Source organism: Streptopelia decaocto (assembly GCF_964273445.1).
Source record: "Streptopelia decaocto genome assembly, chromosome: 1".
In the NCBI taxonomy this organism is placed as follows: domain Eukaryota; kingdom Metazoa; phylum Chordata; class Aves; order Columbiformes; family Columbidae; genus Streptopelia; species Streptopelia decaocto.
In genome coordinates this window covers 44,077,817-44,100,815 of record NC_138663.1, presented here as the reverse complement: position 1 = coordinate 44,100,815, position 22,999 = coordinate 44,077,817, and the positions used below count along the sequence as shown (strand labels likewise).

Sequence of the window (22,999 nt, the reverse complement as noted above, 5' to 3'; positions counted from 1 at the left end):
TAACATTAACAATGCCAATCTACTAGAGGGACATTTGGATCTTAAGTTGCCTCTACACTGAAGTCCAGTGTCTATCCTTGGCCACCCTGCCTGCCACTCCACAACACTGTGACTTTCCAAGTCCTTTGTCACATCTGCCAGCCCCCTGGAGATGTCTCAGCTGCTGACCAGAACAGGACTAGATGGTTATGCTTATGCAACTGACCTGAGGGCTTATAATGGAATTCAGCTGCCGAGCACAGACATTCACAGTGTCATTTTAGATACTACAAGGTAGCTGTTGACCCTGAATCACTGCTCCTGAAGGCATGACAGAGTTCGTCTTAGCCCCGTGCAAAAAGTACCTTGTGCATCCACAGTGACATGAGATACTTAAGGCAGCTGGATCCCACCTTTGGAATTTCAGCGCCTCTACTGGTGATAGTCTGATCAAATAGGGAGAAAATGAATTTTAAGAGAACCAAGGAAGATCATGATGAAAATAACTTTTTGTTTTCTTGTGAGGGAGAAGTTGAAAACCTGATTCTGGCTGGAACACTGGTGAAAAATCTGAGGAGAGGAGATACCTGAGGGAAATACAGGACAGGAGTCACTGACAGATTATTGGCAGACCCCTAGGGAAGGTCAGGGCTTGAGGGAAGCATCTCCGGTGATTGATATCCTAGTAATAGCAAAAGTAATCAGTCTTTCTGATGACCTGGCTTTGTAATAATATGAGAGTTGAGGTTAATATTGCAAAGTCACCTGTATGGGTGGAAATCTCATGGTATTATCTTCTATTTCTGTTCTTTGGAAGTGACTTAAATTCTCTCAGAAGATCCTAAATGGAGACTGTAGCTTAAAAATGGACATGGTGTATGCTATTGCATACTGACAGGGTGATGCACACTGAGGGTATGGAAAAAACAGAAGATACGAAAGATACAAGTACTCTGCTACACACAACTGGCAACAATGTCCATAATGGCACAGGACTATCAGGGATGTTAAGAAAAATAATAACAATTGCACAAATAGTGATGAAAAAGAAGGTTCCCTAAAGCTCTGAATAACACACATACACACAAAGATATTTAATTAAAGCAAATATACTTCATATTGGGAAGATGATATTGAGATCAGTTCTGATGGAGTCCTCAGATCCTGGCTAATCCTGTTGAGAATAGTAGATTTCTTTGGTATTCATCTAAGTCTAATGAAACAGAGGGCAGTCTTCAAATTACATATGTGCTCAGTGCTACAACATATGACAGACTCTGAACTAAAATGGTCCTTGTGAAAAAATGCAAAAATCTGCTGTGGTAAATTAGCTGTCCAGCAGGATTCTTGAGTAGATAAAATATTACCAATCATTTCCAGAGCAGCCCAAACATACATACAGCTTTATAGCCATAAAGACAAACAAGTTCTTTGATTTGAAAAGCTTATAGTATAATTACTTTATATGGAAAAAACTGCTACACCCATACCCAAGATCCTTATGTAAAAGAGATTTAGCTAAGATGAAAGAGTCCACAGCAGGGCAAGTGAAGCAGTTGGTAGCATGTCACGATTTACATACAAAATAAACTTGAAAATTCTAGGATTATTCAGCCAGGAAAAAGGAAGCTTTAAGAAAGGACAAGACTGAAGTACTGCAAGTTATGGAGAGTGTGCAGAAATTATTTGTTGTTTCCTACTCTGTCAGATTTTACTATATAAGAATATATGGAAGCATATACTCAGTAAATAAAAGAAAATGCCTCTACATATATAGCACCTGTTCTGCAAAACATAGCGGGACACGGTCACTGCGGTAAACAATGTGACAGACTGGAGCAAAAGGATTAGATACATTCAGGATTCACCAGTACAAGCTAAACACACACCAGCATTCAGAGAGATTCATTTGTCTGTAAGCTATTTTCCTGCAAGTATCTGATAGTCAGGGAATTTGCCACACACATACATAATTGGACAGACTGGTTAAATATTCCAGAATTTCATTCTAGTGCAAAAGGAGTAGGTTCTTTTTAATGCAGATTAGAGGAACTGGTGGCTTGGCCAGCACCTTCCCCTAGTTACACTTTACTCCATGTAGTTTAAATCATACCAAGCATTGTCATGTTTGGGGATTTTATATTCCCAAATAAGTGCTGACTATCTCACAGGGTATGTCTATGCCGCACGCTGGAGAACTGTCTAGCAATACTTCAAGAAATCGCAGCAGCAGGGAGCTGCAGGCTAATTTAGTTGGCTGTGAAGGATGCCACCAGGCAAATTATTCTGTGCAGAGTTCCACATGGCTGCTGTTAGGATCCCGCTAATACAGAAATATTTACAACATTCTACCGAAGCATAGCATAACATATAGATACAAAAAAATAACCTATTTTAATAACTATAGAACATAGGTTAGGAAAGAATACATTAAAATGTCTGAACTTTACTTGGCTAGGTAAACTATCTAATAGAAGGGACAAAAATTTGTATGAAGCTGGTATGTTTCCCTCTGCTTCTTTGTAATAACCAGCTCCTGTTAAAACAGAATTTAGAAACCATTTTGTAAAGCTACTTATAGCAAGTATATCTCTCTATATTGACCAACTGGATGCTTGGTACTGGATGCCACATTGCAAATGTCTAATGAAAAAAATATAACAGCAATCCGAGTTTTTCCTCCGTGGGGTATACCACTGTGTCTGTCGGAAACTGGGACTAACAGATGGGTTTCAGTTGGGTGGTAGCTTCTAAAAACAATTTTTAAAGTTATATAATCTTATCTTCAGAGAGTGGGTAGATCTTTTCAACAAGGGAATCTTAAAAAGTAGGGTTTACATATCCTGGGAGAGATGGCCTTCATATTTTTACTTCCCACAGAAATAAAGTTGGTATATGCTTGAAAATAAGATTCATAATTGAATTGGGGGGAAGAGTTAAAAAGCAACTTAATAAATTCTTGCAATGTTAAAATTTGGCAATACATTATTTATCAGTATTACAAAGGGGAATTAAGTAAAGCAACAATATTCTAAACACTGAGTCTTGGTACAATTCTCTCTTTTTTTTTTTTTAAATACATCATAAATACTTGCACAATACAGCAAAGCTATATTATCAAATTCAACAAATGTTACTATATTAAATAATTTAAAATTTATCTGCTTCTCTCCATGGTGTCTCAAACAATCAGGCTTGATTGTCTTACTATTCCCTAATGAATAAGTAACCAAAATAGTTCTTGAATGTGTTTTTAATGTATCCTCATTAGTCAGCCATTGTATACACTTCTCGCTTGCTCAACATCATTTTCATGTGGAATGTTGTCTCGCTCTCTCAATAATGCCTATATGCAAGTGTGTGATATTCTTAAAAGCTACCATGTTTGATCCTAGATAGTAATTATTTTAGTCCAGCATATTTGATCACTCTTAGCCATTATGTTTCAGCTCAGTCACTATTTGTTTAAATGTTCTGTTAAAAAACAAAACAAAACACACCTGCCAGTACTATTTAATAGTGTTACTAAATTGTTTACCTCAATATTCTTCAACACATTCCAATGATTGTTACTTTGTAGAATTAAAAAAAAAAAAATACATGTGCTCTTTTTAATAAAAAAATAATTGTTCTATGCCTTAGAGAAAAAAAATTATTCAGAATGACTGACTTCTAAAGGACCATGCATAAATTTTATTCATCTCTAATATATTCATTCTGAGCCATCTTCTTTCAAAAACACACAATTCTATGCTTTCAAATCTCCCCTTAGACGTAAAGCAAACATGAACATAGCTTTACTGCCTTTAGATGCCCTCATCTTCTTGATATTCTGGCATAAGAGAGTATAAAGTAAATCTCTTTGAATATGTACCATCGCTGTTTTCAAAAGTGTTAATATAAGATGGTTTTAAGTTTGTGGTGGTTTTTTGTTTGGTTCCTCCCCCACCATCTCCTCCCCTACCTTCTCTCTTCATGTCCATAAGTATCAACTTCCCCTTCTGGATGACAGAAATAAACAGAAATTGACATTTACTTGCTTGTGATGAAATTCAAATATTTTTCCTGAGACTACACAGAACCCTTCTTCATGTTTAAATTTAAATTACTGCTGCCAGCCTTTATTATCTATTATATAACCACATTAAATTTAAGCAGATATATTGCTGCCACTTCTGTGAAATCCCTCTGTAGTGCAGTCACTGTAATCCTACATGTTTTCACAACCTTCAGTTTTATTCTGTAAGCAAAAAACATAGGGGCACCTTATAACTTAGGTTTCTCAGTATTTATTCCAGGTAATTAAGTAAAATCCTTTAACATATACTCTGCCATTAAGAGCACAAAACCACTTTCTGGAACTATGTATTTAATCGAAACTCATGTCACATATCCAAAGACAGTAAGATATTGCATTTGCACTTGTAAATCAATAATGTAGTTTATGTATTATGCTTCTGAACACAACAGCATAAATGTAAAAGCAAACACTGCAAGCCACCACCTACTAAACAAGTTTAAAGGGACTGATCTGAAGAAAATACTTCAACTTGGAGCTTCAGTTTATGGCAGATTTTTATTATTTTAAAATTAGTTTTAGTTCAATGATTCTCATGACTTCAAAAATATGAAGAATAGTTATTGTCAAGAAAGGAAACAACGCTTTTCAAATTCATTCCTAAGTGAGGACTAGAGTAAACTTTTCAACACAGAATAAGGCAAACCTCTTAAGAGTCAATTTTAAGGAAAAAAAAAAAAAAACACTAAAATAAAATAGCAAGTTTATGTAATTAAAAGACTGAGATGTATTCTATCAAATATGTACATCTTGCAAACATATACAAATACTCATACACACATATATGAAAGTGTAGAAGTTCTTAATATGCCATTTTTTGTTTTGCAATGACAGGCTGTCTAAAGGAAATAAAAAGTAACATAGCACTCTAGTATCTACAGGATTTTTGCCTTACACGGACAAAAAGCTCATTTTTCTTTTTTTCTTTTTTAAATTAAAAAGCACAATGAGGAAAAATATTGCGATAAATACAGCATATTTCTGGTTTTAATATGCCATCTAGAATGATTTGTTCTCACATGCAAACATACACAGGACCCTCAAACCTGACAAACTAACGATGTTAGTACTTCAAGGACACAGGAATCTAAATTAAAACTATTAAAACTATTTACTTGCAGGAGCTCAAGAAGATTCCTCACAATATACACTTTTACATTCTTCTGTCAGTTTTCCTGGCACGCTTAATTTTTCTGGATCCCCGCTATGCAAGTTATACCTATTTAAATTTTCTTACTTGCTCTTGAATTTATATAGATTGCTTGAATATACACTCGATGCCTAACCTCTGTGTTATAATACACCTATACATTTAGCCCTGATATTTCAGTTCGTAATTTAAATGTGTGCCAAAATGTTCAGTAATTTCCCTCTTATAAGAATTACAGAAAATTGTTGTTAAGCAGTTTGTACTATCAACCGCGTTAAAAAGCATGATTGTAATGTAGCAGTGAAAAAAAGTTGGAAAACTTATATAAGATGGCTGCTTTTGTTCTTGAAATTACTGAGCCAGACTGCCATCTATTGGAAAATAAATATTTTTTTAAATGATACTTAAAAAAAAAACCCACATACACACAAAAAACCCCACCAAACCAAACGCTAGCAATCATACAATCGTACTTAAGACAGCTCTTTTTTTTAAGGAAAGCTGTAAATTCACTGAACTCTAATACAATCAAGGATTTTCCTACATCTTTTTCCACCTCATGTTTTCTGGCACTTGTTTTGAAGCACAGTTCCTTTTCTGACTTGCTGAACGATCAAATCCTAGTTATTTGGGGTCAAAGTTTTGAATTTAACAAACATAGAAAAACTGTAATGTGTCAGCACTGAACAATAGACAAGTATAAATCTTTCCCAGCTCGCCTGTACAGCAGCTGTCAGGGCTTCCCATGTCTCTGCATACACAGGGGAACTAAAGACAGTGTTCAAGTCACAAGGACCAAAATAGGAAAGAAAACGCAGACAGGAACTGGGAGTAAAATTCATGAATCCACCATCAACCCCAACCAGTGTACAAGCCTTTGAGAAAAACAGTAATTCCAACTAAAATCATGCCTGGATGTATAAATGCCTTTTTAAAGCTCTCTTTGAAGTAGCCTAATAACCGAGATTTCCAGTTGCAAAATTATGTTAAATCTGGCCTTTAATTTTGTGGAGAGAATGAACAGGGGGTTGTTGTCGGGTATCTCAAAATATACATGTTTTAATGACTGGTGAAGACAGACTAGAAAACATCAGAAGTACATTGAAACACAGCCGGAGTTGCAAAATCTAGCACTAACATTATAGTTTCCAGTGTAGCTTTAACTTGACTGTCTTTAGTTTGTTCTTTATAATGCACTTTTCCAATAAAAGATCACATTAACTTAGTCTCATCTGACTCTGCTATTCAGCAAACAAGTATTCACAGCTTTCACCTTCTTCATTAATTGCTCTCTTCGTTCAGGAAGCTAACACAGCCTGCTCTTCCAGAACCGAAACGTTTTCCCAGTTTCCCTTTCAGCTTTTGGAATGGAAATGTCCTGTGGAGACATTTTTACTTTTCTCCAGATCTGTTCCTATTCACATGTACACTGTGGTGTCTATTCCTACTCTCCTTCCTTTTATTTACTGCTCCAGTGCACCCTCTGCCTCCTAGACATTCACGCCTTCCAGTCCTCAAGATCCTGCCCTTCTATTTTCCTATTCAGCTCTGCCAAGTCCTGAGGAAACTTAAGAGTCAACACCAAGCTGGCTAGTAATTTGGAATTAAGATGACTAAACCCAAATTTTTCATCCAGAAAGTTTTTTTTTCAGTTTCACCTAACCTTAGAGGTGTGCAAACTCTACTTCCTATTTGACTTTAAAATACCATGAGAACGTAAACTTTTTTTTTTTTAAATGCCTTATGTCACAAGTCACACACCCGGTCAACTGAAAAATATTAAGTAATAAAATGTGTAGTGTTATCTATGCAAAGTTTTATGAAAGAAGGAAGGCCCTTAGTCCAAATATACCAGAACAACTTGCTACATGGTTGGATGACTAATTGTCCAATAACTCAGCAAATGGAACAAAATGGTTTGAAATACACCCTGCTTCCTGGTGCTTTCTCTTTCACATGCCCATGCTATCCTCAGGAGGTAGTTCCTGACACTCCTTTCTCCAACTTATTAAGTTTTTGTCCCACAAGCTACTACTCCAAACAGATATTCCACAGTCTTGGTCTCCTAATTCTCTGAACAACAGCATGATGCAAAAAAAAATGCAGATGTCTCCTAGCAGCCAGTTCATTTGCAGAATCTCCCTAAGTTTCATGACTTGGGTTTTTGAACCTGATCAGATCACTGGAGTACAGAAGAAGTTGAAAAGCCAGCACAAGTCATCATGTCTGGAAACCAGGAAACAGCATCATCTGGCACTTTACCAACAGGGACCTGACTTCTACACCTCTTCACAGCTGATGCTGGCACAGTCAACAATGAAAGTTAGGGGAAAAAACTGCTGATTTGAAGCCGAAGTAACTACTGGCTTGTAGAGGCACACCAGGTGCAGTTCTCAGCCTTGTGCTGGAGCTGGTAACAGAGAAAGGCAACAATCGGTCCCACAGGCTGAAAGAATCTGTGCTCCAGTGTCACCACACTCCTGCTTCCATGAGGTCTTGGCACTGCAGCAGCAATGAACACCAGCTGAATGAATGCAGGCAACACAGAAGACCCTGCTTATTCTACTGAGATTTTTATGGAAGCTTCCCAGGGAGGACAAAACTAAAGTCAGAAGCAGCTGTAAGAATATTTATCTTCTTTAATCCATATCCAAGGAATATATTTCTGACTCTCCATATCTATATATGTCTCCACTTCTTTCTCTCTGTATATCCATGTTCTTGTACATTCAGTTAAGTTTCTTCAGTCATCACCCTACTGTCATACTTCATTCACCACCATGCTTGCCAGTCCTGCCCCCAAGAGTAATTTGGCAGTATCCATCTTTGCGCCCATTTTCAGAGCTAAATATATCTCTTCATTTTAGTGCTTCTTCCTGATTACTCTTTAATAGCTCCTTATAGGGTGTGTGGATTTTCATATCACCCATGCACAATACAAGGAGTCTACACACCAAAGGAAGGCAGCACTTCCCCAAAACTAGAAGACACTGTGATGCAAGGTAGCAATTGAAAAGACTGAGTGACCTTAAAATACTTGAAAAAATGAAATGGATTATTTAGATCAAACAGGAAAATCCCACATCATAGCAGAGTCCTCTCCATATAGGCCTGCATAGTTGGGTTTACTCGAGGGGCAAAAGTGCTCTGCCCTCCATCCTGTCTTCATGTTGGGAGTATGTTCCCATCATCCTGATTCTAGTTTTCTTTGAAAGAAAAGCTGGATGCACTAGTAGGAGAGAGCCACAACATGCTTTAAACAGTCCCCATTTTTTAAGATTTGTTTTCATATCTAGTTCAATACACAAATAGATGAAATTTCTCTCAAAAAAACCAAAAAGAGTATTGCCTAATTTACCTCTGTATTTGCCTGGTCCACATAAATTACAGATTTAGTGTCCAAATACTTCCTATTCATGCTGTATTTCATTTAAGTCTGTAAAAATTTCAGTCTGAGTTTACAGAATTATATGGATTACCTTTTCTGCAAAACAGCAGCTGAGCAGATTTAAATAGCAGTTAGCACCTAAATACAGAGACACTAGAAAGATGTATGACAATGCATAAATAGGATCAGTACCTTGTTCAGTCTGACTTCAATATGGGTTACAAAGCTAATCATTCAAACATCTAGACGGGCTTTACAAAAGTATCTAGTGCATTTCAGGGCAGCCAACAATCTTTGTAAATCTCATTCCATCTACATATATTGTAATAAATCCTCTAGAACATAAAAGCTTCAACTTGCCATGGTTTTCCCCACATATGAAAGCATAATTTTTCTTAACTTATGAACAACATTAATTGAAATTTAGCACTTAGCATTTTCCCTCTGTTCTGTCCTTTATTCCCTGGGCAATTCCATTTACTTTACTTATTGAGGAAGATAATTCAATTAAAAAGAAAAAAAAAAAAAAAAAAGCCTTGTTACACTGTAAAGAAAAAATGAATCCTAGAGCACTTTATTCACAGGATTAGTAGTAATGAAGTCATATTTTCAACTGTAGTTGGAAATCACTGAAGTATCACAACCACAATGATTTTCAGTATTAGAGACTCAGTCTGCAATATTATTAGGCTACTAGGGAAGCTATGTAGTAAATGTGTAAGAATCATAAGTGAAGACACTTAGCTTTTTCTTTTGGGGGCCACTTCTGATCAGATTCTGCAAGCATTTAGTTGCCAGTATAGTACTGAGCATGCTGATTTCAACTGATTTCTCAAAAATCCTTTCCTTGCACTCCCAACACTCAAAAGAACAATTAACCTGAACTTTTGGTGATATTAGTGTTGCCATAAAAAGCCATTCTGAGGTGTGGTAAGCAATATTTTTGTAAATAAGGAAAACATTAAATTCTAAATCTGTAATGAGCACATGCAACAATATTTTTTTTCTATTACAATGGTAGACTTCTGCTATTCTCACTCTCACACTATTTCTTTCTTGAATGTGCCAAAAATAAAGCAGATATCACTGAATATATTGTCTTTGTGTCCCATCTTACTTACTACATTAAGCTTGGTTTGGCTTCCACTGGTCATAAGTTCTTCCTCTGATACTTTACTAAAATTGTCCAGATAATGGTCTGATATTGTATGAGACAGATCTTCAAAAGAGTACTCCTTTTCTTGGCACAATTTGATTTCATCTAAGAGCTTTGACAATTCTCCAGTCACAGCTTCACCTTTAAAAACAGACACACCATTAGTCAATAATTAGAATACCAGGGGTAATTTATGCCTAAATGAAATGCACATTCTTTAAATTTTATTGAGTATCTGTTATATTCCATGCCTATAATCTAAACAGTGACCTTCATGCACAATTCTCCCCTCAAAAAAAATGGCCTCCCATTCCAGATTGGGAATCACTGGAGGTAATCTACATACTTCTGCATTCCCCTAAAACTCCCATTTAATTAGGATGAATTACAGTTTATACTTACCCCTTGTCTCTTTTCTAGTCCTGAAAATTGGCTACAAACAGCAACTACCCAATAATATAAAATTAAGCCAGGAAAGGAAAGTTTCTACAAACATACAAAATCACTGTCCCATACTCTGCATCAGGTTCACGTTTGCTGCTGTGATCAATTAATACACTACACAAGCTCCATAAACTGTAAGTAGGTTGGAAATGAATTTCCAAGAATGCACATCTGGTCCGTCAAAGTATCTATGTTTGATGGGCAATTCTTGCTCACTTCCCCAGGATTAAATGGAATGGCAGAAGGTTATACAGGGCAAAACCCACAAGTCTGAAACATTCCTCCCTATAGCAGCCTATCAGAAAACCATGTTTAGTGCATTATGCATTATGTTACATGTTTTCTCCTTAATTTTGCATATATCCTTAGTTAAGAAATCTACCAAATTAGTAAGACAATGGGTTTCACATGCCTATACTAACTTAGTGATGCTATCAGAAATACTAGTAGTAATTAGAATCACAGTGAGTGCTAACTTTTCTGCAAATAGTCCACTGGCAGCAGCAAGGCCTCCATAGAGTAAAAAGCTACTGATCATAAAAAACTGTTAGGTTCTCATAATCCATTGCATGTGTTATGCAGCTACCTTCAGTAATAGCAATGAAAATGTGAGTAAAAGCCAAGCTTTTCCAGAGGTAAATAAGAAACCTCTTCTCCTGATTAGCTTTACAGGAGTCATATTGTTGGAAACTACAGTCCTCAGACTTAATAAATACAGAGATAATTCAATATACAACAAACAAATGTACATTCATGTAGCTAAAGAAGCACTGGATAATATTATAGCTGCTTGGTCTAGAGCTCTTTTTGTGTCTTTTTATTTTGTAGTCACTGTTTGTTATGCTAGGTAAACAAATATTCCAAAATATTTTTGAAGTTAAAACTATGGCCAGTTATGACTGATATTTTCAGAGCCAAGAACAGAAGTTGTTAATTAAAAGCATCTAATTGCCTTTTAATATCCAAGTAACAGAAATCTTGCATTCAAAACTTTTGTTACTTTTACTCAATGGTAACTTCATTTAATTTAGGAGTTTTGTGCAAATATATAATCAGGTTTATTTATTCTGCTTTTTAATTAGAAAATGGAAATTATTCTAGATTAATATTATAGTAAATAAATATTGGAAGTAAAATATTAAGAACTATTCTAAAATCATGATACGGAGCCCTAAAAAGAAATTGGACTACCATTTCCTACAGAATTATGTTAATGGCCCCAATCCCATGTTCTCCCACATACAGCCAGCAACATTTCTTACTTAGTAAGAATGAATTCAGTGTGACAAAACTGGAACTGCAAGGGTGCTGACTGACCTGTGAGTAAGTGTACGCTGTCTGGCTGATTGCTGCCAGAACGAATATATGAAAGACAAATTCTGCCTATTTCTTTCAGTGCAGGTACTAATTAAGGTCTCTCTCCTCTATCTAGCTACCTATTTTCATGAAAGTCACAGAAAGGTAATTGATACTGCTATCCCTCTCCCAAATTTCATTTAAATTATTTGAAATTAGATTGTCAGAGAATGGCACACTGACGGATGGGAAGCACAACCAAGTATTAATACAATTTCCTTCCTTTAGAATCAGACCTCACAATAGACAAGCAAAAGTAGCTAGCACATTCTACAGTATTTATGCCTTGAAAGTGGAAACACATAATGTGAGATCATGACCTTACTGTTATGAAGTAAAACATCTTTAAAACCTTTACTACTTAATTTCAGGACAGACATTTCTATTGCATAGTGTAGCTGACTTCATGATTCTACTAATCTCAAAGGAACTGTTTCTCTCCATACACCATATGTCTATTAAGTACTCCAATGGGAAACATGAACAAAACTAGAACACTTGCTTACTATCACCATGAAGACCATAATGTGGCATGCAGCAGTAACCTTAGTTTTCACATGAATGAAAACTCTCCCTGTAAAGGTGTTTAAAAACGATCAAACAACACACAGCAAAAACAAATAAGAGAGGTTTAGTTATTTACCAGCAGCCAATTACATTTACTTCAGGTGATTACAGAAGGGAGAAGTGAGGTTTGCATCTACAGGACGGTGATTTTAATGGAAGAACAGAATGACACCACACTCGGGTAATGGCCTGTTTAAGTGGCTGTGGTGTGTCAAGCGTGAATCAGAATATAAGATGAAAGCATGTACACTCCACAGTGATAGTCATGTTAGTAGTATATGAAAGATATATTAGAAGATGAATGGAAGAGCAGTACACACATGGTCTTTGAAAAAGGCATCCACATGTAACAGAATTGGAAGAGGTACTCACTGGGAAAGATAAAGTAAATTCAACCTTTAACTTGAATGAGAACAATGCCTGCAGAGTATTTCAACATATCTAGTATCCTTTTGTTTTACTCAATTATTAAACGTGTAAGATCAGATAAATTTAAAAGATTTAAGATCAAATAATTTAATACATTGTAATCCATCAGTGACTTATCCTTTCTGGGAATATGTTTCTTTCCTTTCCTATATGACATAGATTACAGTGTATGTAGTCAAGATAGGTAATTGGTGGTGGAAAAAAGCTTTTCAATATCAATAACTTTTTAAATGTCATTTTGTATGTTTGTATAAATGTGTTAGCAATATAATTTTAAAGAGAAGTTCAGTACAGCTTCTGTATTCACAGAGTACATGTATTTACTTTTAGCCTTTGGAGACGGAGGAACTTCTGGGGACAAAATGCAAGACTGATGTTCTGCGCATTCCAGTGGGCGTTCCTCTGAAATACTTGCATTTCCTGTTTCCATATATTCTGCAATTTAAAGATACACATACACTTAAACTCCTGAATTAAGGGGGTTTATTCCAGTCAAAAGTATATTTGCTACTTCATTTTTCATTAAAGCCTTTTCAATTTTTCATATTATAACCTTGTAATTATTCATAAATACTGCTGCAAGGCAATAATTTAAAGTATAATAAACTACTATAATGATCAGTTCTTTAATTTGCTGAAATTGTTGCAGAAATCTCATTGTAGGAGTAATGAGTTGTGACTATTCCTGTGTTTTTGCTGTCTCCTTGAAAGACCTATGCAACCGTTCCATTATAGTACTACAGATGAAGGAGTCAACTTTTGTTCTAAAACTGTTGAGAGGTTTTAGTCAAGATACTCAGGGTTTTCACAGTAAGTAGTTATATTCATACTGTTAAGAAAACCAAATATTCTGCTTGTAGCACAGAAATAGTACATGAGAAAAGAATGCAATATTAAAATTAAGCTAAAACTAGCAGTCTAAAAAGCAGTATTCTAAAATTGTTGTGCTTTTCATCCTTAAAACTTCCCTTGCCCCACCTTCATGATGATGTTTATAAAAACATAAAAATAAGGAATGTTGAACATGCTGAAGTTCAGTTTCATTACTTCTTTTTTTTTTTTTGGTAAATATATACATAGTTTTCATGTGCTTTTGTACACAGGCTAGCTCAATGGAACACAAAAAACTTATGAATGTTATTGTGGGACAAATTATAAATAATTATAAATTAATTTATGCAAAAGTGATGCTTTATTTTTCTAGTAGAATGACCAGTTCTTAGTTCAGGCAGTTATTCTACATCATCATTTTCTTGATTTTTCTGAAGTTGCTTAAACAAGTTCTTCCTGACACCAGATAGTAACCACAACATTAGATGTTACAACTCACACAAAAGCAAACTACAATAACTGCTGTCATCAGTATCATATTGAAGGGCTAAAGACGTTTTGGGAAATGAAGTTTCCTGATTTAATTTCTATAGTCTATAATGCACTTGTTTAGCTTGCTGCTATTCCTGATTAAACGATAAACCCCAAAAGCCAAATACAATCTGTGATAAAGCAGACATCTGAGAAAATGAAATTGGAAATGGCAGAGAACAGCATGCAGCTTCAGAATGCTTTGCAGGTTGTTGGGTTTTTTTAAAATAATGTATGATTTTAAAATATCCGATATTAAGTTTGATCGCTGGCAATAGACCTCTGGATAATCTGTCATACATTTCTTCATAGGAAAATGGGCACCTTCTATTTTTTTTGTGCAGTGCTGAGAGGAAAGAAGCAAAGATGAGCTATATGAGACCATGAGAAAAATCAGCAGCATGACAAAGTGGTCTGGAATGTTTTCCAGCTCTGTCAGCTATGTTATTTGTCAAGTTAATGTGCAAGATGGAGGAGAAATAAAAAGGAAGCTAGATCCAAAGCAAAATAAAAGGATCAAGGAATTCATGCCTGATAGTTGTGCAGCTGCCCAAAAGCAAACCTAAAATGAAGTTCTACCAGGAGGGAGCATTAAAACTATTGGATTAATACAGATTTGATTAGGAAAGGAAATGGAGGGGAGATTTTGAAGTAGTTTAACCTTGCTGTCCAATATTCACGTAAGACTGTGGTTTTAAAATAATACTCTATTTTTATTCTTTATCGGGTTTCACTTTCAGACTAATGCACTTACCTGTTGAAGGCTAGTTCTAAGGATATCCCAAGTTCAGTGTAAGCCTCATAAATACTTTAAAAACTGCAGAGATCCTTCCAGAAAACCTCTACAAAAGGCTCAGCATAAAACGTGCTGTAAAGGTTTAGAATGGGCCAACAGTGTGACATCCTTGTAAGAGTGTAACCCTTAAAAATTCAGACTTCTAACTTGGTTTTATACTATTGAAAATTCTCTCATATGATATGATGATACAAATTATATGTATGAGACAAATAAAAGAGATGCATTCAGTTGTGAGAGGCTTATTGTCTAGGTTAATGTAGACTTATCCATAATATTGTCAAAGAAACAGACAAAAAACAGGTGATCTACATTAAGAGTCAAAGACAAAGAACACACAAGCAGTGGATGCTTTTACCGGCCACCAAATTCTATTCACCTGCAACTGGCTAGAAATTCGCTTTCAAAGCCTGCCCAAACTTATTGAAAAATGAAACTGTTACCATCATGTGCTCTGACTATAGTGTACTTGAGAGACTGCTCTGGATTCTATCACTTTCCTCAAAAAGCTCAAGATAATTCAGCACAAAGCCATGCTTAGTCAATTATACCACTTAGTGACCAGAACAGTTTCCCCAGCTGTGGTCTCAGAGAGTTTAGAGAAAAGCCTGTTATGATAGAGGAAAGGCTGTTTGCGACATGACCTGTCAGATTCATAACATTTTCTTCACCTGCTTACTATCACCGTGTACCATGTTTCTAAGACCAGCATACAAGGGGTAAAGGAAGCATTTGTTAATACACACTTTGGAGATGTTTCCTCACTGTAATGCTTTGGGAAGAATGGAATATTTTACTTCTGTTGACTCAAACAGCAGATTCCAGTTCAGTGAGGATTAACACTAATAATCTCAAAAATTTTGCCTGCTTAGTAGCATTCTTTTATACAGTTATCTGATTTTAACATAGCTCCACTCAATTTAAATAGGGCCATGTACACAAAAAGTAATAGCATAAAAGTGGTCACACAGCAGTGGAAATAAGAGGAGTAGGAAACATGAACCCAAGGAGGTAACAAGCACTGGAGAGTTCAAACAGCTGGAACTCCAGGCTTCTCAGCTTCTGTAGCACCAGTTAGGTCAAAGCCAAGCAGAAGGGAAAGTATTATCACATAAGGAGGGAAAGACAGCTGCCCCTCTGCAGAGTGGCCAGAGCCAGGAAGGTAAGCCATGAAGAGAACATGGCTCAGCTCAGCTGGACCTGCTGCTGAACTTCCAGGGGCAGTAAAAGCTTGGGCTCTAGAGCACAGCTTGCTTTAATTTCAGGTCCTGCAGGTCCTAACTCCTTAGTAAGGAGAGAGGGTCAAGATTTTTGCTTTATTTACAAGCCCTGGCTTTTAGAGTAATGGCTACACTAGTCTCAGTTAACTTCTTATTAAAAATATATATATATATATATAATAATTAAATGAAGTATGAGCTCCTTTCCCTTTTGTTTTGACAACCTACTTCAGTCACGCTACAAGGTGGATTTGCATAGAGTTCTTCCCTAGAACAAGTTCCTCCCTAGATCAACCTAAAAGGCTTTTTAAACTCTAAAAAAGTCAAATTTGATTAGAATAAAAATCTGAATACTCACCTTTTCTAGCAGAAGGCTCTCTAAGTAACTAGATCAGAGGAATAAAACTAGTTTAGAAACCACTCCCCTCCAAGGCCCATGTCCCTGCAGGGGAATCCTTACTCCTTCTTCACTCCATGTTTTCCTGAAGAGCAACAATCTTCAGAGCACCCTCTGGCCCCCCCAGAGCTCACCCAGAATGCAGCTGAGGATCCTGCAGCTGCATCAAGCCATGAGCTCTCTAAAAGCTCCTCCCAAAATAGCTCACTTGCTCCCCTGGGAAGGAGTAAACCTGGGGCTTCATAACCCAGGTCCTCTTCCCCTTACAACAGCAGTTACAGAAAACTGACTGGTAACTGCTGCCTTCAGGTGTGCTAAGGTGACAGACTGGGATAGAAGCTAGGCTGACTTCAGTGTCTTAAATTTCAGAGGATAATTCTGAATTACTCAAGTTTAACTTAATTCCAGAGAAACCTTAAATCAGTAGATGTTTAAGTTACAGGCACATAAGGAGACGTTTGTGCATGTATTCAGAGAAGATCAACAGAAACAAGCACTCAGATAATGGTATGATCTTGAGAAGGTAAGGGTGCAGCTAAAGTTTCAGTCCCCAAAACAGCAGCAGTTGAATTAATTCATAAACATAGTTAATGCTCTACAGCTCTTACACAATAACCTATAAAAGGAGCTAAGCAATCCCCAGGAAAAAAAAAAAAAAAAAAAAAAAGTGGGATTGAGATACCAATTATTTTCATTCCATGCAGTTGTAATTAAATCCTTGATTGGAAACCTTTTCCATCCTACCCATGAGGCTGGCCTCCTGCGCTCAAGGGAATGGAAGATCTACTTTTCCACAGAAAGGGAGAGAAAGTACACAAAAGAAAGCCAGTGCTAGTGACACAAAAGATATTTAAGGAGAAGGGAGAAGAAAGGAGTCCTGGTACTGCAGCTTCTTATGCATTCTCCATTTAGGAATAATTTGGTGACATGTACAAACAATGTTAGGTTCTTAAGCAGCTTCAGCAGAATAGAGAAGAAATAGCTTTCCATTACATCTCCCTCCATACTCTCTATGCAGCAGAGCTTATTGTGCCTTCCCAGGGCTTGTGTCATTTTTCATCTGTTTATCTACTATATCCTTTTTCTATAATAACAAGAATTCTGCTTCTAGAAGTGCTATAAGAGCAAGATTCTAATAGAGAGTCTAGCGGGCTGTGGAGAAAGAGCCGAACGATGGTATAGCATGCACCTGCATCACGTGCACATGTGCTAAAACTAAAACACAGCTGGTCGGTTTAATTTTAGGCCTACTAGCCTTGACAACATCCCTTTTATCTTCAATGCCTAATTATGAAGCCCTAAGTGCCAATACTGTTAACCGCTTCAGCATTGAATGCTGTTTCACTAGATCCATGAAATGTATCCAGTAGACTGGCCTTGTTTGGCACAATATTCTAATTCTCTGCTCTTTGAGTACATGATGCCTAAACATCTATTTCTTCACTACCATATAAAGAATCCAAACTGTATAAGTATTTTTAATTGAGTTCAATGCAACTCAGACCTGAGCAAGACACAGAAAATGATGGGGCATATATGAAAGACAAAGATTTAAAACCTGAACTGGCCTTTCTAATAATTCCATCTATAACTAACACGCAGAAAAAAAAAAATATAAAAAAAATTAAGTGATGAATAGTTTACTCAGCCTTTTTCATGTTGCTCTTTAAAGTGATTTTGTTGTTAATTTTCTTTCTATCAGCTAATGCACCAAAATCTCCAAAAAATGGCAGAGTTTGCAAACACACAAAAAGAATATTTTTGCAGAATCTTCAATTACCATTTTCTCAGGATAGTGAGAAAAGATGTACAGCAAAGATTACAAAAACAGTAGGACCATTTCTAAAACCTCACTGGCAAATGGTTTCATTTTTTTAAAACCTATAATCTGTAAAAAGTAATTTTGTAAATATTCTTTAAAAAAAGGAGCACCAATAGAAACTTATATCCACAACTCTTAAATTCTGGAAGCCTCATTCACAGGAGACTACCAGTCCTGCAGGTTTTATTATCAGTTGAATTGTTTTAGTAGTACTGTCTCCATGAACTGCTTCTAAAGACATAAATTATTGTCTTTTCAGTTAAAGAAGTTTCTCATAAATATCCTCAAAACCAACTCATTTTCTTTCAAAACTTCTCTTACAACTCTGTAACCCCTCTGCACCTAGGACAGAACACTACCTATCAGGCCCTGCAGTAATACCAGACACATTACTTTCTTGTCTGTTTCTATGCATCTTTCAACCTTTGTTTTGTATTTTGAAAGCTAATGTCTTGTTGCAGGAACAAATGTTATGCTACGCTAATACTATAAATTGTACAGTAACACTCATAACAATGCAGGGGGGAAATGGTAACAATTAATGAGAATGCTAGGCCATAAAATCTTACTCTAATCTGGCAAGAAGGTGAAAGAATCAGTGCAATGCCATTGTGTCTCCATAAATTAAAAAAATAGGAAGGTACTTACAAAATCTGGCCAGTAATTGTCTGACACTATTAACTTAATTTATTTTTCCTATAAGTCTACATGAAGGAAAGATTCTCTAGACAATCATCTGAAGACAGGAGCTTTAACACGAAAGTATCTGGAAGCCACAAACTCTCTCTCAGCAACTGCCCTTTCTTTGCATGGAATTCATTACCCGCTGAAGTCAAGCTCAATTACAGTACATGCGGTTTTGCCAAAATCCCAGTGCTCCACTGATTTTTCAGCTACAACAGGATAAATGCCCCCATTTCAGTGAAGAGTATACTCCACAAGCTTTTTAGAAGAGAGTAAGTCTACTGTATCATCAGTAGTGCTAGTACTGAATCTTACCACTCCTGATTTTATTTTTCAACTTCAGCTCACAGTTATTATTGATGGTTAAAGCTTCAGTCAAACCTTTGCTGATGACAATGAATCTCAGTAGGTTCCACAAAGGAAGTCTAAAGGGGTTCCTCAGGTTTTCTTAAGACTCAGAATGGCATCTTTGTAAACATTTTTGATCCTTGCCCATCACTTCTGACTTCAAGGCAGACAGAGCAAAAATAAATAAGCTGCTCATTACAAGCACGGTTTCATACTAATATGAGCTGAAAATACTAAGCAGTCTTCTTTGTATTTTCAAGGCACATATATGAAAAAGATTGCATGTCTAAGCAACAAATAGCCTTGAAATTAATATTCTGGGGGGTTTTTAATGGTAAAAACTAAGGGCAGATACTGATCCATCAACGTGACAAACCCTTGAGAGGGGTTTGGGCACTCTGTTTTTCCAAGAGCAAGGGTACTTTGTGGAACATTGTGTTCACAAATGGGGTTAAGACTGCAGGGTTATCACAGTAAGGAGAAAATGGAACAATGCAGAGATGCTGAAATGAAAATTGGTTTAGCTGGTGATGGGACATTATAATGAATCTTAGATTAATATCTGAAGGATGATTGATTTGGATGTCTAAGAAGGTGGAAGCTCTGACTGACTCTTTTCCTGGCACTGAAGAAGTTTCAGTATGATATTAACCCTTTTTTCTGTTCCACAGTGGTATGTTCACACTGCAGCTCATTTGAGGACAGCAAGGCTGAAGTTTCACCACACAGTCTGAGTCAAACTAGAAACTGCCTTATGCCGATAGGAGAAAGTCCAGCTTCCCTCATCCTTCCCACTTTTTGATGCAAATTTCTGCCAGTTACCTGGGACAGAGCTAACTCTGGGACCTGGATCACACAGGAAGCAAGTGCATTAAAATAAACAAATGTATATTTATATAATTGTAGTATTTAAAAAAATGCTACATACTATTAAATATAGGTAATATAATAAATTATAAATTTTAAATATTACTGGCTCATGAACTGAATCAGATCACTTTACAATCTCCTGTAAGCAGGGAATATGGAATGGAACTGTGTTGCTGGAAGTAGGGGAGGAGGAAGGGAAGGAATGGGGGAAAGGGAAAAAGAAAATAGGAAGGAGGGAGAGAGGGACATCTCAAGGCAAGCCGTTAATTTGGCTCAGCTATAAAAATGGCCCTGGTTTCAACTGGGACAGAGTTAATTTTCTTCGTAGTAGCTGGTATAGTGGATTCAGTATGAGAAGAATGTTGATAATACACTGATGCTTGGGCTGTTTCTAAGCAATACTTATACCAAGTCAAGGACTTTTCAGCAAGGAGGATGGAGATGCACAAGAAGCTGGGAGGGAACACAACCAGGACAGCTGACCCAAATTGGCCAAAGGGATATTCCATGCCATATGACATCGTGCTTAGTATATAAATGAGGTAAAAATTAGCCAGTGGACTGCTGCTCAAAAACTTGCTGGGTGTCAGTCAATGGGTGGTGAGCAAGTGCGTTGTGCATCATTTGATTTCTATATTTCTATATTTGTTGTTATTATTATTATTATTATTATTATCCCTTCTCTCCTATTAAACTGTCTTCATCTTAACCCACAAGTTTTACCTTTTTTTTGCTCCAGTTCTTTTCCCCATCCCACTGGGAGACAGTGAGTGAGCAAACAGCTGTGTGTGGTGTTTAGCTGCCTAATGGGTTAAGAAACAACAAACATGAATCTGCTCCTCAAGATAATACCTCTCCTCCAGCCTGCAAAATTTTCATTATACTTATAGGAGCTTTCTATATTCAGTCCATTGTCCCACTGGAAAAGTTTACTGAAGCTGGCTAACAAGTTTGGAAGCCAGTCTGTTATTCCTTCAGACACGGTGTAGCATGGTATTTCTATCATAATGACAAGAGTTACTGTCTGATTTTTTTTTTAAGGAAAATGAGAAAATATTTTGAAAATTTGTCATAATATTTCAGTCATAGGTGTTATTTATGAATTATTCAAGCATTTTGATTCTAGTTTAGCATCACAATTTAATGGAACTGCAGTGAAATATTACAATATATTATTTTGTAATGAAGAGTGTACAAAGAGTAACTATATGTGACACAACTTGTTAGTGTCTATTGTCTGGAAAAAAAGAAAGAGTTTACTCTGAAATTCAGATATCCAACTATTTATTTTTGTGTATTTGGCAAACAAGAATTTTCTCCTTTTACTTCAAAAGAAGACTACTATTTTGTATAATGAAATATTTAAAGATTAGAAATTACCATATATCTTAATATTCCTCTATGCTATTCTGAATTGTTTCTAACAAATGTATAACTGAATATGACTTACCTTGAAGTAGAGCTGCAATTTGGAGTGACTGCTGGGATGGATGTTCTTTAAGAATATCTAAAACTGTTCTACCCAAACTGTCCTTTATGTTGGTATCAATTCCTGAAAAAGAAAATGATCTCTGGTGGAATTTTTAACCCAAGTACTTCATATTATAAATGTGGTATATCAGACTCAATTATCTGGAAAATTGAATGCAAGTGGGTTTACAACTGTAGCAGATTAACAGCTGTGTTATAGTTGAAGTACAGCATCTATTTCTGTTTAAAGCTTGAGTAGCCTAAAATTCACATGCTGACATGTATTATTTTTATGTTTCTGTAACACATGGAGATATAAAGTAAGCTTCTTAAACCGAACCTGGGATTATTTTAACAGGCTGTTCCTAAGAAACAGACATCCTGAAAATCATATTTTATAAAATGAAGAACTCTGAATGTTTTTCCTACGTTCCTGGATTCTAATTCTCCCCAAACTGTTCTGATTCATTGGAGATTTTCTAGTCCATAGTATCAGTATGTGTCTAGGGAGCAATATTGAAAAAGCCATTAACCTTAAAAGTTTCGTACTTCATGGCAACATGTTAGAAATTCGTGCTCTGAGCAGACTGAAATACCCATAAGTAGTAAAAGAGCACTGTGAACAGCCAGAGCATTTATTGACAGACTGTTCAGACTGGTGACAAAGTAATTGTTTGGCTCAAACTGTGAACACAACCATAAATAAGCTTGAGGCTTATCCTGGATAGGCCTCAGAGAACCTGTTGTACCTGCACAACTCTCCGCCTTTGTCTTCTAGGAGTTACTTTGGAAATGTTTGCCTTATGGTAGAAGATGGAAGTTGATTTTCAGTTTAGATGTACTTTCATAAAAAGTAACAGCATGAAAGAGTCTAACAACCAGAATGGTATGCTTCCTGTGGTGCTCAATAGTGGAAATCAGAGAACGAAGGATTTATATTCTGGAAGCATGGAAGGATTTCCCTACTCACAGAAAAGGCTGCAGTTCTTGTCATTTCCTGACCTGATGGACAGTTTCCTAATTTGTTTTGTGAGAAAGATATACTTGTTTACTCACTGAAAATAAAGCCAAAATATTGCTGGGATAATTAGCAGTGGTGGGGGATTGTTTGATAAAAAGGACAGAAAGTGGGGAGTGTTGCAGAAGTGCAGAGCATTTGGGGTTAAAGGAGTTCACAGTGAAGATTCTGCTCTGCTACCTTGTACAACTGTACTCTGGCAGAGGCTATGATGTGTACTAATGTATAAGAGATATCCTTTATTTGTGGTCTAAGGACTCCCTATGTTTGTGTGATGGTCTCTAGACCTTCCTCTTTTAGGTGAATTAATATAAAAAGGTCTCGTCTTTTTGAGGGCAGGTGAAGATACCTTGCTGCCTTGTTCCTATTCATCCAAACAAGAAAGCATCTTGGTAGGACCATTTTTTCTGAAAACAGTTCTCAGATCAGGTATGCACTAGCTGAGATTTACATGAGGACCTGTAA

General features: G+C 36.4%; 1 protein-coding gene across 4 annotated transcripts in view; it reads right to left on the bottom strand.

Moving 5' to 3' along the window:
- The window catches only part of ANKS1B (ankyrin repeat and sterile alpha motif domain containing 1B), a gene marked incomplete at both ends in the record, with an annotated part of 433,162 nt that overhangs the window by 339,252 nt on the left and 70,911 nt on the right, over positions 1-22,999 (bottom strand). For 3 of the 4 annotated variants that reach the window (XM_082076086.1, XM_082076094.1, XM_082076095.1), the window contains 3 exons: positions 9,717-9,892; positions 12,872-12,982; positions 21,497-21,598. In XM_082076086.1, coding sequence (XP_081932212.1) covers positions 9,717-9,892; positions 12,872-12,982; positions 21,497-21,598 — 389 coding nt within the window. The remainder of the gene's footprint in view (positions 1-9,716; positions 9,893-12,871; positions 12,983-21,496; positions 21,599-22,999) is intronic. The other variant, XM_082076096.1, reaches the window with a different exon arrangement.